The following is a 14,439-nucleotide window of genomic DNA, read 5'->3' on the forward strand; positions in this document are numbered from 1 at the left end:
AAGAAGAGGTTCCAAGGGCTTCAGCCAGCTTTGAGACACCTACAGTAAATGTAGCTATAGTTGTAATTGGGTTAAGTCCATATGAGTGCTTTAGCTAAATAAAGTCCAGTGTGCCACTTACCCAGTGCTGTTGAGATAACTCTGTCCAAGGCTGCAGTCCTTTGACAAGGAAGATGGGTTATACCAAAATGCTGGTAAACACTGGCCATTGCTGTGACGTTCATATCCATAATCACTGTTTTAACATTAAAAGAAACCATAACATAAAAACCCAAAAGAACAAATACAGGTATTAGCTCATGTCCTCTACTATTAATAAAAGGTTTGAATTTTCCGCCCTCTGTTTACTAGGGTTTCTGATTTTTAATATTGATAGAACAGATTGTTTATTTCACTTCAGCTTTTTTTATTGGGGGAGTTACCTTGCATATATCCCAATATAAACAAGCAGAACCAGACCAGGTAGTTTATGAGCTATTGCATCAGGTGTTCTCTTTCCACAGACTAACAGGGCTTCTCAGGATCAACTCTAGGCTCAAATATAGAAAAAACTAGAGATCTAAGCCAAGTTAAATCACCGTTGCCTCAATCATATCTTAGAAAACTGAAGTGCTAAAAAGCTAGTTGTATTTGGAAATTATATTAAATAGAATGTAGAGGAAAATTTACACCACTGAGAGAGATCTCACCTGAAGGCATTAACAGAGAATTTGGTAATGGAAAAGAAGGTTGTGATCTTCCATTCTATTTTTGTTTGGAAGAGGAAATGTTACCAAAAATCATGTGTTAGAAACAATTAATCAAACTGTAATTTTTTCACACAGTTTGGGTTTAGCTATGAATAAATTTGCTTTGTTTTCACTAAACAAAATTTCAAATTGTTTCTGACTCCAGGTAAACAAAGGTTTTATAAAAATTGTTATTTTTATAGAATAAACAAGCAAACCCCCTCTTTAATCAGTATTCCATTCACATGTGGTGTTACTTTCCAGCCATTGAGTAATGAGGACTACTTGGTTGGATAAGCACTCTTATTCCTTTTACTAAGCTTTCTCCATAGTCCATAATGGAGAAGTTAATGGGATTTCATTTCTGGAAACTGCTATAGAGAGTCCACCAACTCCATTCCAATATTCCAGTTGTAACATAGTCCTTGATCTTAAAATGCCACTTATTTGCAAAGCACTTTTTAAAATTATTATCTTTAATATCTTGGTATCAAGTAGCCTGATATTCTTTTTACTTCTGCCCCAACTTTTCCTTCTGAATTGAGAAAAAAATGTTTTGAGGTAATCTTAAAAAGGAGAAATTAGAAAGATGACATTAAGCAAAAGAAAATTAAAGCTGCATATCACTTGGGAAAACTCCTAAACATCTATTAGGCTGCATGACTGCTCCAAAGGAACATTTTGGCAGCTGTGGTGCTTGGGATATCTACAACAAGTAATTGAAAACATACTCTAGGAAACAGCAATGAAGTAGATGACCTAAATGGTCTTTCCCTCATTTTTTTTTTGACTGAGTTTTCACCAATCTATTTACTCAGATGCTAGTGACTGAATGTTGCTTAATTGCTTTGGAAGCATCAGCCAGCTTGTTCTCCCACTGCCATGTGCTTCTGTAATCATCCTTGTTGGAATAAGAACACTATAGCTGCAGAATGCACTTTGTAATGAAGAATAACACCATTCTGATTTGCTTAGAGAAAACAAATATTTACATACAAGTGGGACTATTGTATTTTTGTAATTCATTTGTAAACACTCTGCAGCACTGTATTCCTAAGTTATCATGTGTGACTCTAATTAAAAAGCTGTAAGACTGTACACACACAATATTCTGTAATCAGTTAAGTGAAAACAAAACAAACTAATACAGTGAAATCTGCCTCAGAGGGGATCAGTACTCACAGCCTAATTTAATGCAGTAGTCTGAGATTTCTTACTTTACATGCATCTAGATTCAAGCTACTATTTTTGTTCGTAATACTACCTGAACATCTGGGCAAGCTAAGCTTGACTTAACTAGTTTTGACTGTACTTAGATCATATTTCTCAAAGTCAAGAGAAAGAAACCATAGGATTTTCCACAGCAGAAACAGTTATAAGCACAGAAGTTTCAGTGTTGCTTTCAGGCTTGCAAATCATCTGGCTCATTAAGGCCCTACAGAAATATCATCCCAGTAAATGACATGAATTTCTATTCCATATCCCTCTACAGATGCAGCAGCTGCCTGTTCACCTCCGCAGTCTTGGAATCTAATGAATTCCTTGGCTACAGGCTGGTGCATGCAGAACACTGATGCTGACAACAAATTGCTGCCTACAATTTGGCACAACAGGCTTTGTAGCAATCAACAAGCATTAGCATCAATTGGATTGCCATAGCACGAGCCAGTACAGCAAAATCTGGAGATGGGGAAGGCATCAGCCTCAGACTGCAATCAGCTAGCCGAGTCATTGCCTGGTAACTGGGAATTGGAATTTGCATATATTGATGATATTTTGTGCCTGCCTGAAAAGAACTCAGGTGACATAGATAATGTACCTATCAAAAAGGAGTGGAGCATTTGCCATCAGGGATTGCTTTATCAGTATGAAGCAACCTATCTTGTGGCTCTCACTGATTATGGTTGTACCTTGGCCAATTTCACTGGTTTAAACTGGAATCCTATTGGTCTTAGTCAAGTAAAATTGCAAGTTCTTCTCTGTAATTAGATACAAATTCATTCCAGAATTTCTGTATCCCTACTCAAAGCTCCTGATAAATGCCTTTATCTAATGTTATTTGCAGCACAGTTAATAATCAAAAGAAAAGAAATTCCTTAAGGAAGTTTGTAGTTTGAATACAGAACTGATAAACATACTGTCATGGAAGAACTGTTAATTCGAAATTATTAAAATCACACTGCCCTAAGATATAGAAATAACCAGTTAAGTCAGATGAGTGACTACCACATGCATACCATCTAAAAATCAAGAAATGACTTAGCATGTAGCAACAGGACTTCTTTAATATTAACAGCTTCACCTTAAGTTAGACTATGCCAGAAGCTGAAAAGGCTGAAAATGGTTTTGTAGGCTGTGCTTTCCAAACTTTTCAGACATTAAATAGGGAGTAATCGAGGTATCTCTGAAAATAGTCACCTTTGTTCTGCAGTTTCCAAAAGCCCCAGTAGAAAAAAATAACTGTGGTCACAGCCATGTAAAAGTCTTATCACCTTTTTATTCACTTAATACCATTGTCTAATATTTAACTATGATGCAAGTGTAGATTTGTATTAAAGGGAAGCTGTTCTACAGAATCTGACATGGGATTAAGCTCAGAGAAGGATGGATTCAGCTATAGTCTGAACTGTGGATCTACAAAGGTGTATGATTATAATTGCATCACAGTATTTGAAATCAAGCTATACCAGCCTATGTAAATACAGAACCTAAAATCCCCATAATCTTCCCAGTAAATCCATGCCTGGTAGATATCCAGGCCCTCAAAGGTGCAGAGATTCACTGTAGACTTTGCATAGTAAACTTGCATTTTCCACAAGCATTCAAAATGAACTAAAAATTCATTCAAAACTGCCATTTCTTAGCTAACCAAGTGTGCCTCAATGAGAAAGCAAAGTTAGTTAACCTAAGGGTGTAAATGTATGTGTATTTCAGAACTGGCACCTGCACAATCATCAGAACTGATGAGTGGTGACACATGAAGCCAACAGAATCTAATCACACTCAGTATCTGTCCTCTGCCTCCCTGTGGTTTGTCAGAATAGTTTCTCATGATGCAGGACTCTGATGTTTTAGCATAAGAACTAAACCTGGAAGGCAGGGGTGTAATTTAAGTGCCAGACAATAAAAAAAAGAGCCAGCCAGATCCCTGATGATATCATCAGTGAAGTAAATAGACCTGATTCCCAACTGCACTAAGGTTCCTTCGTGCCTCTCTGACTACCCAAAATCACTAGCACCACTATCAACAGGCTCATACCTCTCATGAACGTGTGAGATATGGGAATACTGACAGGAGAAGCCCTCAATATTAATGATAGTGGGTTCAGAGGGAGGACTGACAGGGAGACAAAGTTTCTATTAAAGTATCTGGGAGGCAGGTAGCTGAAGGATGAACACCACCAAAGATTTCCATCTGTGTCTAGGAGGTGTTTCTACTGAAGAGATATTGCCGCAATAATGCTCAGACGGCAGGAAGGAACACAATGTAAGGAAACCGGGTAAATTAATGTTTTAATAACACCGAAGTAACGGTGTCATCCATTTACCCAAATCAATTAAATGAAGAAGGACGTTCCAGTTTCTAGGCTGTTGCTAGGACAGATTTGCCGAGGGCTCCTGCACATTCCCAGTCCCTCCATTCCTGAAGCGCTATTGCCCTCTGGCTGAGAGCCTCAGCCCCTGCATGGAGAGCAGACACCTGCGCTCCAGCTCCAGCACTATCCCCAGCTCGTTTGGGTTCTTCCCCGTGATAAAAGATGTCTTCTGTCAGAAGAGTTCAGGTTCCCAAGGCTAGAGAAACTACAGTCATTTCTAATGTCACTCAGTTTTGTTGCTGTGTAAAACAATAAACAAATGTGCCCTTTTCTCTGAGAAGGAACTACCATGGGCTGCATACAGATTTGAAATGAACCTGGAGTTCTGTGATATTACAAGGAGAAAAAACGTTACAAAATCTTTATGTCTTTTATAACTGGCACTTTTTGCCTGAACTGATAAAAGAGCACTTGTAGGATTAACAGCAGTAGCGCAACTCTTTTTCTCACTTTACCTGACCACAGAGATACAATTTTTTACTCCAATCTCTGACAAGCTTAGATAGTAAAATTTTCCCCATACAAATTTAGTGTTTAAACAGAAAAGACAGCACAATAACAGGCATTGTTGTCTTCTTCAACTCTATATGCGATTCTGGGTCCTGTAACCATGGACGTTAATATAAAAGGCTGCCCAGTTTATTTTAAGATTGAAAAATGAAGTGCAGGCAGCTAAGGGGCTTCTCCCTGCCTGGGGATACATGTCCCCTTCAATCTCCTTCAATTAAGAGCCCTGCCCAGCAAAAAGAAAAAAAAGAGAGAAATAGAGAATTCAAAAGTACTTCTGAAATGTCAGGAGTGAGGATGATGAAAGTACTTCCTTCTTCCACCAAAGGAAAGACCCCACAGAAGACATTCTTCCACAGCAAGAATACCTCTACTGATTTTCCTCCAAAACTCCTTCCAACTGCTGCAGGGTGGACTGGAAGTGAAGTCTAGTGCAGAGTTCAACAAGATAGGCACTGCAAGTTACAGTGGTGCAGCAGCAGCTTCGCTTTTCTTAGCAGACAGCAAAATTGCTTTTTTCTTGCCATCTCTTTTCTCCTTCCCAAACTTCTGTCTTCTGTTCCCTGTGGAGTTTAGTCTGGCAAATCTATGTAAAATTATGTTCCTGGTGAATATTGCTGGTAAACGTTTCTGAACTGGATGCTTAAAGCAATATTTCAGTCTTTTTTCATCAGAGGCAGTAGGGAAGGAAGCTGAAACGGGTAAAGAAGAAATCCAGATCTGAGGACTGTAGGAATAACATGAGCTCAAGAAGAACTGGAGGGGATCACGACAGTCCAAACCAAAACTGATTCCATCAGAAGGAGGAAAGCTCTTCTAGGTCAGGAAGGTCCTAATTCTGCCTCTTCCAATAGATTTGAGGGGATTTGTTAATGTGTGTGAACTGTAAGTGGCTGTTATGCATCCTCAAGCATCCAAGCACTCTCTTGAAGATTCTCCCACAACCCAGCAGTGGAGAAAATTTCCTTGAGGTGAACATTAAAGAAATAAAAGCATATTTCCCCTAGCAAATGTCACTGGGGTACTTTTGTTCTGTACCTAGCAACAAAGTTTTGTCATAGTAAACCACACGATCAATTCTAATGAAATAAAAATATATATTCTAAGAAAGAAGTTCTGGAAGAAAAGCATATTTTTATCAGAAGTATTTCAGGTATGCATGTCCCTTATGACTGCCAAGGATGTAATCACTAATGAACTGACTGTAAATCAATTCTATCAACTATTTTACGGGGGCATAAGTTTGGCTCAGCATTGTACTGCACACTCAACAAGAGGGTCAAAATCTTCAGGGAATTTCCTTCCTGTTAATGATGGTTTGGCTTTTTTGTTTTTGTTTTGTTTGTTTGAGGTTTTGGTTTTGGTTTGTTGCAGGTTTTTTGTTGGTTTTTGTTGTTGTTGTTTGGCTGTTATCTTTTTTACTTCACTAGAGTAATGTTAAATGGTTGAAATCCAGGACCTTTGGACACCTAAATGATAAACTACACACAGAACTGAGGTACCTTCTCCCTAGCAAAGAATTCAGTGCAAGATGGGGAAATCACCAGGAAACCTTATTCAGAGAATCAGTGCCCAAATATGCTAATAATTGTTATTGCTTGGTGCAAAAGGATTTACTGGTTTTGCACATGGAAAAGCTTCCAGTGATTGTATGATTTTATATAGAAAAAAACATTGTATTTTTGGAAAAGCAAGAAGGGAAATGCTTTAAATTTCCATGCTCCTGGAATAAACTCATATATCAGGAAACAAAATATTGATAGGATGAACCTCTTCAGGGTTCACGTTACGGATTCTGGGTTTAATTAGTAGCATGGCATAGATCTAGCTGGGTAAGGAACAAAGGGGGTTTATTAGTCAAAGAGCCACCACTTCTCTCATCCAAGATACTCAGGAATTTCAGACTTGGAGAAAAGAGGCAAAAAAGAGATTTCAATAATGTGGTTCCCTGCCTTTTTTGTGCAAATTGGTGTGAGTCAGCAGTAATCTTGAAACGAAACCAGCAGCTGAACATTTTATCACACCATGAAAGCAATATCTGCTGGATACTATCAAACATGATGGCTCAGAGATAACAAATGACCCAGGAATTTCTGAGATATTTGATTTCTGGAAGCAGAAAGCCTACTTTGCATATGCATATATTTACTTTTACTCAGATATATGTATGTTTGGGTGTGAAGAGTTTATTTTGTTTTTTACACAAAATGTATAAAGACAATATGTCTTTATACTACTTTCACAGCCACCCCTGGTCCTTGCTGAGGTTAGATATGCTAAATTTATCTTGTTATCTTAATGGTGCACAGAGCTCAGATGCGACCTGGAGAATGGTCTGTTCTGCATCAGTTCTGTGGGAGTCCTCAAGATTACAGATATCTATTCCACCTTTCCTTCCTTTGACATACCTGCACTATCAAAGAGCAACCTATTTTGACACTTACATGTTTATTAATATCTACTCTCTGCCAGCCTACAGCCTCTCAAGTGAGCTCTGCATTGCTGTGGTAGAGAGCACGCAGTCCTTGTGCCCACTGCTCACCAGTCAAAGTCAGCCTCCGTGCACACACATGGCTCCGAGGTCATACCCCCAGCATATTTTCCTTGCATGCATTTCTTCTCTGACTTGCGCTTCCTGTAGATCCTTTTGGCTCCCATGATGCAAGCTTCTCCCTAAAAACAAAACCAAAAATATTTCTTTGACGCCCACTAGGCTATTTGTGTCACCTGTTTTTTCCAAGCCTGTGCGATGGGAGGTGTTACTCAAGGGAAGAGGATGGGAAGTCAAATGCCATCTCAGTACACTGGAGCTGGTTGAAGCTACTGAAGCTTTAACTGAGACTAAACCAGCTTTTCCAATACACACTAAGAAACTATCTGAGGTTACTTATGTATCTGATTCAGAGCTGAATTTATTCCAAACCCAATGAGCAATTGATCCAGGCCCACTTCACAGCAACTGAAACATCCCTCTGAGACACAAAGCAGGTCTATTTCTTTAGTCTGATATCTTTGGGAATAATTTCATTCAATGGAAACTAGTAAAATGTGTTTATATAAATACTTTTGATGGATGAGTTCGGGTTTTACTGGGTTTGATTTGTTATGTGGATGCTAAAACTCCCTGTATTCAGCACCCTGCTAAATATTTCTATCTAGGGAACAAGGCTCAGCCTTGCAATCTCAATGGAAAGGAATTCAAAAGGCAAGATTACACAGCAGTCTTCCTAAAAATAGTTCTGCAAGCTCCAAAGCCAGCATCCTCAAAGAAATACTGCAAAATTCTTGATATTTTTGCTCATGCAAGTACAAGAAAGTAAAGAACAAAATACAGAGAAGTCTCAGTTATTACCTTATATGCTGTTAAAATCGTTGCAAAAAAATTTTTTGTGGCTTTGATTTGATAATTTAATGGCATCAAACAGAAGAGCCTGAATAGCAACTGGTATAAAATGTTGTGCTTCCTTGAAATTCAAGGAACTGTACTGATTTTCGGCATCTAAAGATCTAAGTAATAACTGGTCTCTTTAGTGTAGAGTTTTGCTTTGTGTGAGCAGCTAGTCTGAGTCAAGCTACTTTCATTTCATATTCTAAATTCTTACCCAGCAAGAACCACACAGAACGACAACCTTTGATGATATAAATGTGTGCTTTGCTTTAGACTTTAATGGAGCCTGTGGTGTTTATATAACCACAGAACTTGGGCCATATTTTATTCTAACCTGATATAAAACAGGCTGTTGTGTCAAACTTGGCAGAGCTGGAAAGGTGCCCCAGGGCAGGTGCAGGCACTGTGCAGAGCACCTTACCTTGATAGGCATGTAATCAATGGTTCCAAGAGTGATGCAGCAGCTGCATCAGGACAAGGCAGAGGGGCCACTGAGCTGGGGAACAAAGTGTCCAACTCCCATGACAGATAGAGACAGAACAGGGATGAAACCAAGTGGGCAATGAGGCTAAGGGGACCCAACTAGAATGGTCTTAAGACACTGGCTCTGAGGACGCAGAAGGACAGAGAAAGAGAAAGGAGGTAAGGACAGGGAAATTAGATGGGAGGAGTAAGAGTGAAGGAGTTCAGGCCTCAGTGGCAGTGCTTCTACTGTTGATGCATCCTTTAAGTCTGAGCTAATTGCCTGCATAGAGGATGATACCCAAAAGACAGGTGTTCATCCTTCAGGGCTCACAGAATCTAAATCTGAAGCCAACACATTGATGTAACAAAATGGACCCATCCAGTAAGGGACAATCTCATATGCCAAACTGACAGGAAAGGATATTGGATTATGCTGACCTTTAACTGTAGAATCATTAGCTAGTTCAGGTCAGATCTCAGCCTACTTGCCTCTCACCTGGCTATGGAGTTGCCAAGGCCTGTAGTCCTCTTCTGCACATCTCCGATCAAAAATGGACTTGTAGTCTATTTTCACCAGCTGCCACTCTGAGCGGTGGCTGAAATGTCCAAACACACTACAGGACGCAGCAGAAAGAACATACAGTAAAAGGAAGCACCTGATGGAGTCTGGTAGTTACAGAGATACAGTTACCCACAATTTCCAACAGAGATCAATTGCTTCAGGAGTGATAGTACTACTCATTTTCACTTGACTGACATAGTGAAAGTGAAACTTAGCCTACTAAATACCTATAACCATATTAAAAATTGCATTTAGCGCTTATTCTGTTCATCAAGACCCTCCCACTTTTGACAATACCCAAAAAGACTCTATTTGAAGCAAAGACTCAAGAGAAGACTTGATGTGGGGCTGGAGACAGTAATACCTATAAGCTTTGGGAATTCCTTCCACGTAAATTAAAATCAGAACCCGAAGGAAACAATCTTTATACATCTCTATTAACTGAGTTAAGTTTCCAAGCCACACATTCTGCCTATTACAGGTCAGTCAGAAAACGAATTTTCCTCCTGTTTTTGCAAATCTGACCTCAAGTAAAATGACATAGTTTCTGGCACGATGAGTCCAGATTTACGCATCGTACAGAACTCAGCACACCACTTTGAAACTAAACATAATTTTTTATGAGTCAGCCTCCAGGCAACGTTTTGTCATTCATTTTTACAGAAGAATGTCTTCACTTTTCTGTCTCAGTTAAAAAAAAGAATGTAGCAGCAAAAACATAGTTATAAAAATACTTCACCATCTTTCTTTCAAATATTCATCTGTCAACAGTAACTCTGCTTTATATCACATCCAATTTGAGGAGTCACATTTCATGTTGATAAGCTAAGTGATAATGTGTTTGCAGCTTGCAAGGAACCATGTTGTCATTCCCTCAATCATATCAGAAATAAACTGATGATTTAGCAACAGAAGACTGCACACTCCTGGCTTCAGTTAATACTTGGTTTGGTCCCCAATCAGAAATGCTATTGTTATGAACAACCCTTGTAAGATATTTATGATGCAGTTCTCATGAACAACAGCATCATGGCATGCTCACTTACGTCATGATGAGAGTTTCCTCTCCAGGTTCCCCTAAAACTCCATCTACAAATAGTGGGAGGGATGTGAAACTGTACTTGCTCCAAGATCTCCCTTCATCAAAACTTAACCTGGAAGAGAAAGCAGAATAAGTGTCTTCTTTCCTTACTCTCCTACTTTACTTGAGGAGACTCTCTAGTCCACTACAGCTGCTATGGAGAAGTGGGAAGCAGCTTCTCTTTTTGGATAATGACTTTTTAGTCCTCTAAATAACTATTTTTTGGGGGAAGCATCATAAGCCAGAGCATTGATCAGACTTGTTTGGCATCATACCACTAACCCATGGCCAATATTTCAGTCGTAAAAACTAATAGTTATGTGAGAGATTGATGTTTTAAGGGCAAAATGTAGCCTAGGGATAAGATTTTTTAAAAAATAGACCAGTGATTTTGAGCATCCCATTTCTGGGTCCCCAGCATTAAACATTTTAAGGAGGTTAGTTTTCTGGAGCATGAGAGCTTTGACTCTTCAGACCAGCAGTCCTCCCAGCGTGAGCATAAGTGAAAGCTTAGAACTGCTCATCATTTGTTAAGACTTGGGTCTGTGTGTTTCAGATTTTGATAAGACACTGACTGTAGTGGAATTAAATAAGGCAAAACAGCAAAAAACTGTATTCTACCTTCTAAGCTCAAGAGTGCTAACTAATGAGGACACTTTAGACTTATTGGCTATGTAACCCTGAATCTATTCAAGAAAATTCTGGTTCACAAGTGCTGCCTGCCACATAGAAGACAAGTTAATCAATAATTTTGAAACTAAAAAATACTTTATCAATTTAATAAGAGACAAAAGCATAAACCATGTATATATTTTATAAACAACCAAACTCAAGAAACCAAGTTGTGGTAAACCAGGAGTGTTGTGGAATTATATTGACAGTATCTTAGACCTGGCTGAGCCAAAATTATGTAAACTGGAACTGCCAGGACTTCTTAGCTTTATCTGAGTTAATGTTTGCCAGTAGCTGAACTAATATTGTCTAGATTATAGCTACAGAAAACTGGATGCATATTAACTGCCTGTTTCCTGCATCTGAAAAGAGGGAGAGCAGACATTTAGCACAGAAGGAGTCATTACCAGAGGTGTCTGATAGGTAGAGATGTGTGTTTCATGGCAACAAGTACTCCACCTTGATCCAGGTAGAGAACACTGTGCTCTTCCTCAAAGATCTGGAAAAAAAAGTATCTATTTTAAATCTATTCTTCTTAGTATCAAGAAAATTACATAGTTTTTTAAGTACGATTCTGACAGAGGACAGGTATGTGCTAATGAAGTCACAGATTAGAGGAAATTATAGAGATGGTTTCTGTATTTTATTGTTTGGGGTTTTTTTTTCCCCAGTTTTCCCAGGTTTTTGGAAAATGCATTCTGCCTCTCACAGAAAGTTAGAAGCATGTTTTTTTTGCAAGGATCAACAATTTCCCTTCTTTCAATGACAAATTTTTGTTTAAAGAAGAATTTCATGTGCTTGCACATATCTGGCCCTATCTCACATAATTGATGTAGACAGAAAAATGAGGGCTAGTCAAACATTGCAAAATAATTAGATTCTTGGAATATCAAATATTTGAAAAGATTTTCTTTTTCTTTCCCTTTTTTGTATTAACTCTGTGCAAACATTTGCCCTCTAGTCTGTATAGCAGCATTTGTCTGTCTGAGAAAGTTATTCTTTTTCTGCATGACTTGATATCCCATTCAAAAAATAGGAGTAATGGAATTTCCTGATCTGAAGATAAACACATTATAGTATATTTCTTAACAAGTGGGACTACACTAAATATTAGGATCTTAATTTAACTTCAACATTCAGTCTCTTTCCACAAGTAAAGAAGAGGTAGCTTTATGAAGGTAGCTTTAACAAAGTGAACTTAATTCTGTCATTTTCTCCATTAGCTTAACAGCAAGGCAAAATAATTTGTTTATATGGACATTGAACTTTGGACAACTCAATGCAGGTGAAATGAGTCCCATATGGAGAGAGGAAAAGTAGACCAGTGCAACTACTGATTTTCAGGAAAGTATAATCATGGATAATTGAGAAAAGTGGTTTGACTGGTATAAGGGTTGTACAACAGTAAAAGGTAACACATTCTTTCCCCTTAATATCTATAATTTATGCTGTTCTCTTTGCCACAGGGTTAAACTGCAGTCAAACTCTGAGTAGAATTACTAAAAAAATTTTCTTTAATACGAAGTCTAACAACATAGTCTTTTTCTTTGAGCATTTCTGTACCTTTCAGAAGGGAAGTTTACTCTTTTTTAAAGGTTTGCAAAAAACTACTCTGAACCAAATGAAACAAAAATTAAGTGACAGATTGAATCTACTTTTATAACAATTTCCTGTGATTAGTATTTAGACCTGTGATTCTGTGTCACTTACCTGCCTCCAAGTGTTCCCAGCATCAGAAGTAACAAACATGCTGATGTCATTGTCTGATAGCTCAGTGCCTATATTACCTGTAAGATAAGCATTAGTTAGCACTGGAATACTCTCAGAAACACTAAAACTAACAAATCAGAGGAGTAAATGTGTTTATTTACCTTTTGTAATTATAGAACCTCTAGTTTAGGGAGGATAATGAGGGAAAAGGAAAGGGGGAAGTGAATGGAGAAGGGGAAAGGGGGGAAAGGAAGAGGGGAAAGGGAAGGGAAGGGGATTTCAGTTTGAAGAAAATATATATAAAAGACCAAACACATACAACTCTATACACCTCTAATGCAAAGAAAATGCCCTAATTTGAGTCTTATGTTCACAGGAGTAGAGGATTAGGCGTGATCTCCTTGGTCTTGAAAACCAGTTTCCATAAAAAGCCATATGACAAGTTGAAGGTCCATAAGGACTTTCATTTGATAGCCAGCCTTCTTTCCCAATATTAGTGGTGTGACACCCCACAACCACTCAACACGCACGACAAAATCCAGATTTTGTCAGTGTTTGCACATCACACACAGGCGATCTTTAAACGTTTCATACCTGAAGCTACAATAATACTGGGGGCAGTGTCTCGGCTGGCGATGTTTCCTGAGGTATAGGGGTTGTCTGAGACCTTCAAGTGAAGATGAAGGGAGCAATAGGGCTATGGAGAAAGGGGAAGTAAAAGTAAAAAGCAGATACAACAATGCATGCACTTATTTCTACAGGCTTAGAAACACAGAGTGTCCTCCTATATTTCTTCCTCATCCTTGCATTCAATCACCCTTAGAAAGACACCGTCACTTTGCTATCATTTTCTGACACAACCTGTTCCCACTGGGAAACAGATTCACCAGGCTGAAACTGTCTCCCAAGGACAAGATTTTGAGTCTGTTTCCTCAAAGGAGGAAACCAGGCTTGCAAGGGCAGGTGATGATAGGGACTACCCAGCTCTTCTAACTCCTACCTCTGTGAGAAGCCAACAAGGATGCAGGTACAAAATGACTCTGCGAGCAGCAGTGCCCAAGCTATCTCTGCAACAAGAAGCAACATAACCCTACTGGTGTGGTGCTGAATCACCACTAATTAGTCAGGAAAAACAACTTAATTCAGACAGTGTCGTACCATTTCTTGACTCTTTCTGACATATGGCTCTGTTTTGCACTGCACTGCAATAAATACAAAGAAATACCATGACTGGAAAGTGTTAGTTTCAAAGTTATTTAAAACAGTGCTTCATCGCCCATCTGGATGTGACCTTTAAGATTTCAATACAAATACACCCATGGAAATCTCACCTATTTGCTATTGATTTTGTATGCTGGGTACTCAGCAAAGACAGGAATGGTACAGAATAAATCAGCTGAGCAAGAGGGTAAGTCAGAAAGGCAGATTTCCAAAACTGTCATTACAATTCCCTCCAAAACTGTATTGTCATAATTTCTGAAAATTCCTAATAATTATTTACTTTGCCTGGGTTTTATTTTCAGTACTTTTTCTTCCAAACCTCATGAAGACCCCTTCATGGAACATGCTAAGAGAAGAGAGGGGGAAAAATACTGGCAAGAAAACCTAAAGCAAACTGACCTAGCCAAGGTGGACATCACACAGGAACATAACTAGAACAAAGCCCATGGTACAGCTTGCCCAGCTCTATAAGATGAGAAGGAGAGGCTATGTGGAAGGGCGTTCAGACT

The 14,439-nt window shown here is 38.7% G+C and overlaps 1 protein-coding gene across 5 annotated transcripts in view; it reads right to left on the minus strand.

Annotated features, from left to right (window-relative positions):
• Positions 1-14,439, minus strand: part of SORCS1 (sortilin related VPS10 domain containing receptor 1) — a 269,664-nt gene that overhangs the window by 39,617 nt on the left and 215,608 nt on the right. For all 5 annotated transcript variants that reach the window (XM_064663267.1, XM_064663265.1, XM_064663263.1 and 2 more), the window contains exons 11-17: positions 13,304-13,406; positions 12,710-12,786; positions 11,407-11,498; positions 10,293-10,400; positions 9,181-9,298; positions 7,374-7,504; positions 122-235 (exon numbers count right to left, since the gene is read on the minus strand). In XM_064663267.1, coding sequence (XP_064519337.1) covers positions 122-235; positions 7,374-7,504; positions 9,181-9,298; positions 10,293-10,400; positions 11,407-11,498; positions 12,710-12,786; positions 13,304-13,406 — 743 coding nt within the window. The remainder of the gene's footprint in view (positions 1-121; positions 236-7,373; positions 7,505-9,180; positions 9,299-10,292; positions 10,401-11,406; positions 11,499-12,709; positions 12,787-13,303; positions 13,407-14,439) is intronic.

This window comes from Pseudopipra pipra, chromosome 8, assembly GCF_036250125.1.
Source record: "Pseudopipra pipra isolate bDixPip1 chromosome 8, bDixPip1.hap1, whole genome shotgun sequence".
NCBI lineage: Eukaryota > Metazoa > Chordata > Aves > Passeriformes > Pipridae > Pseudopipra > Pseudopipra pipra.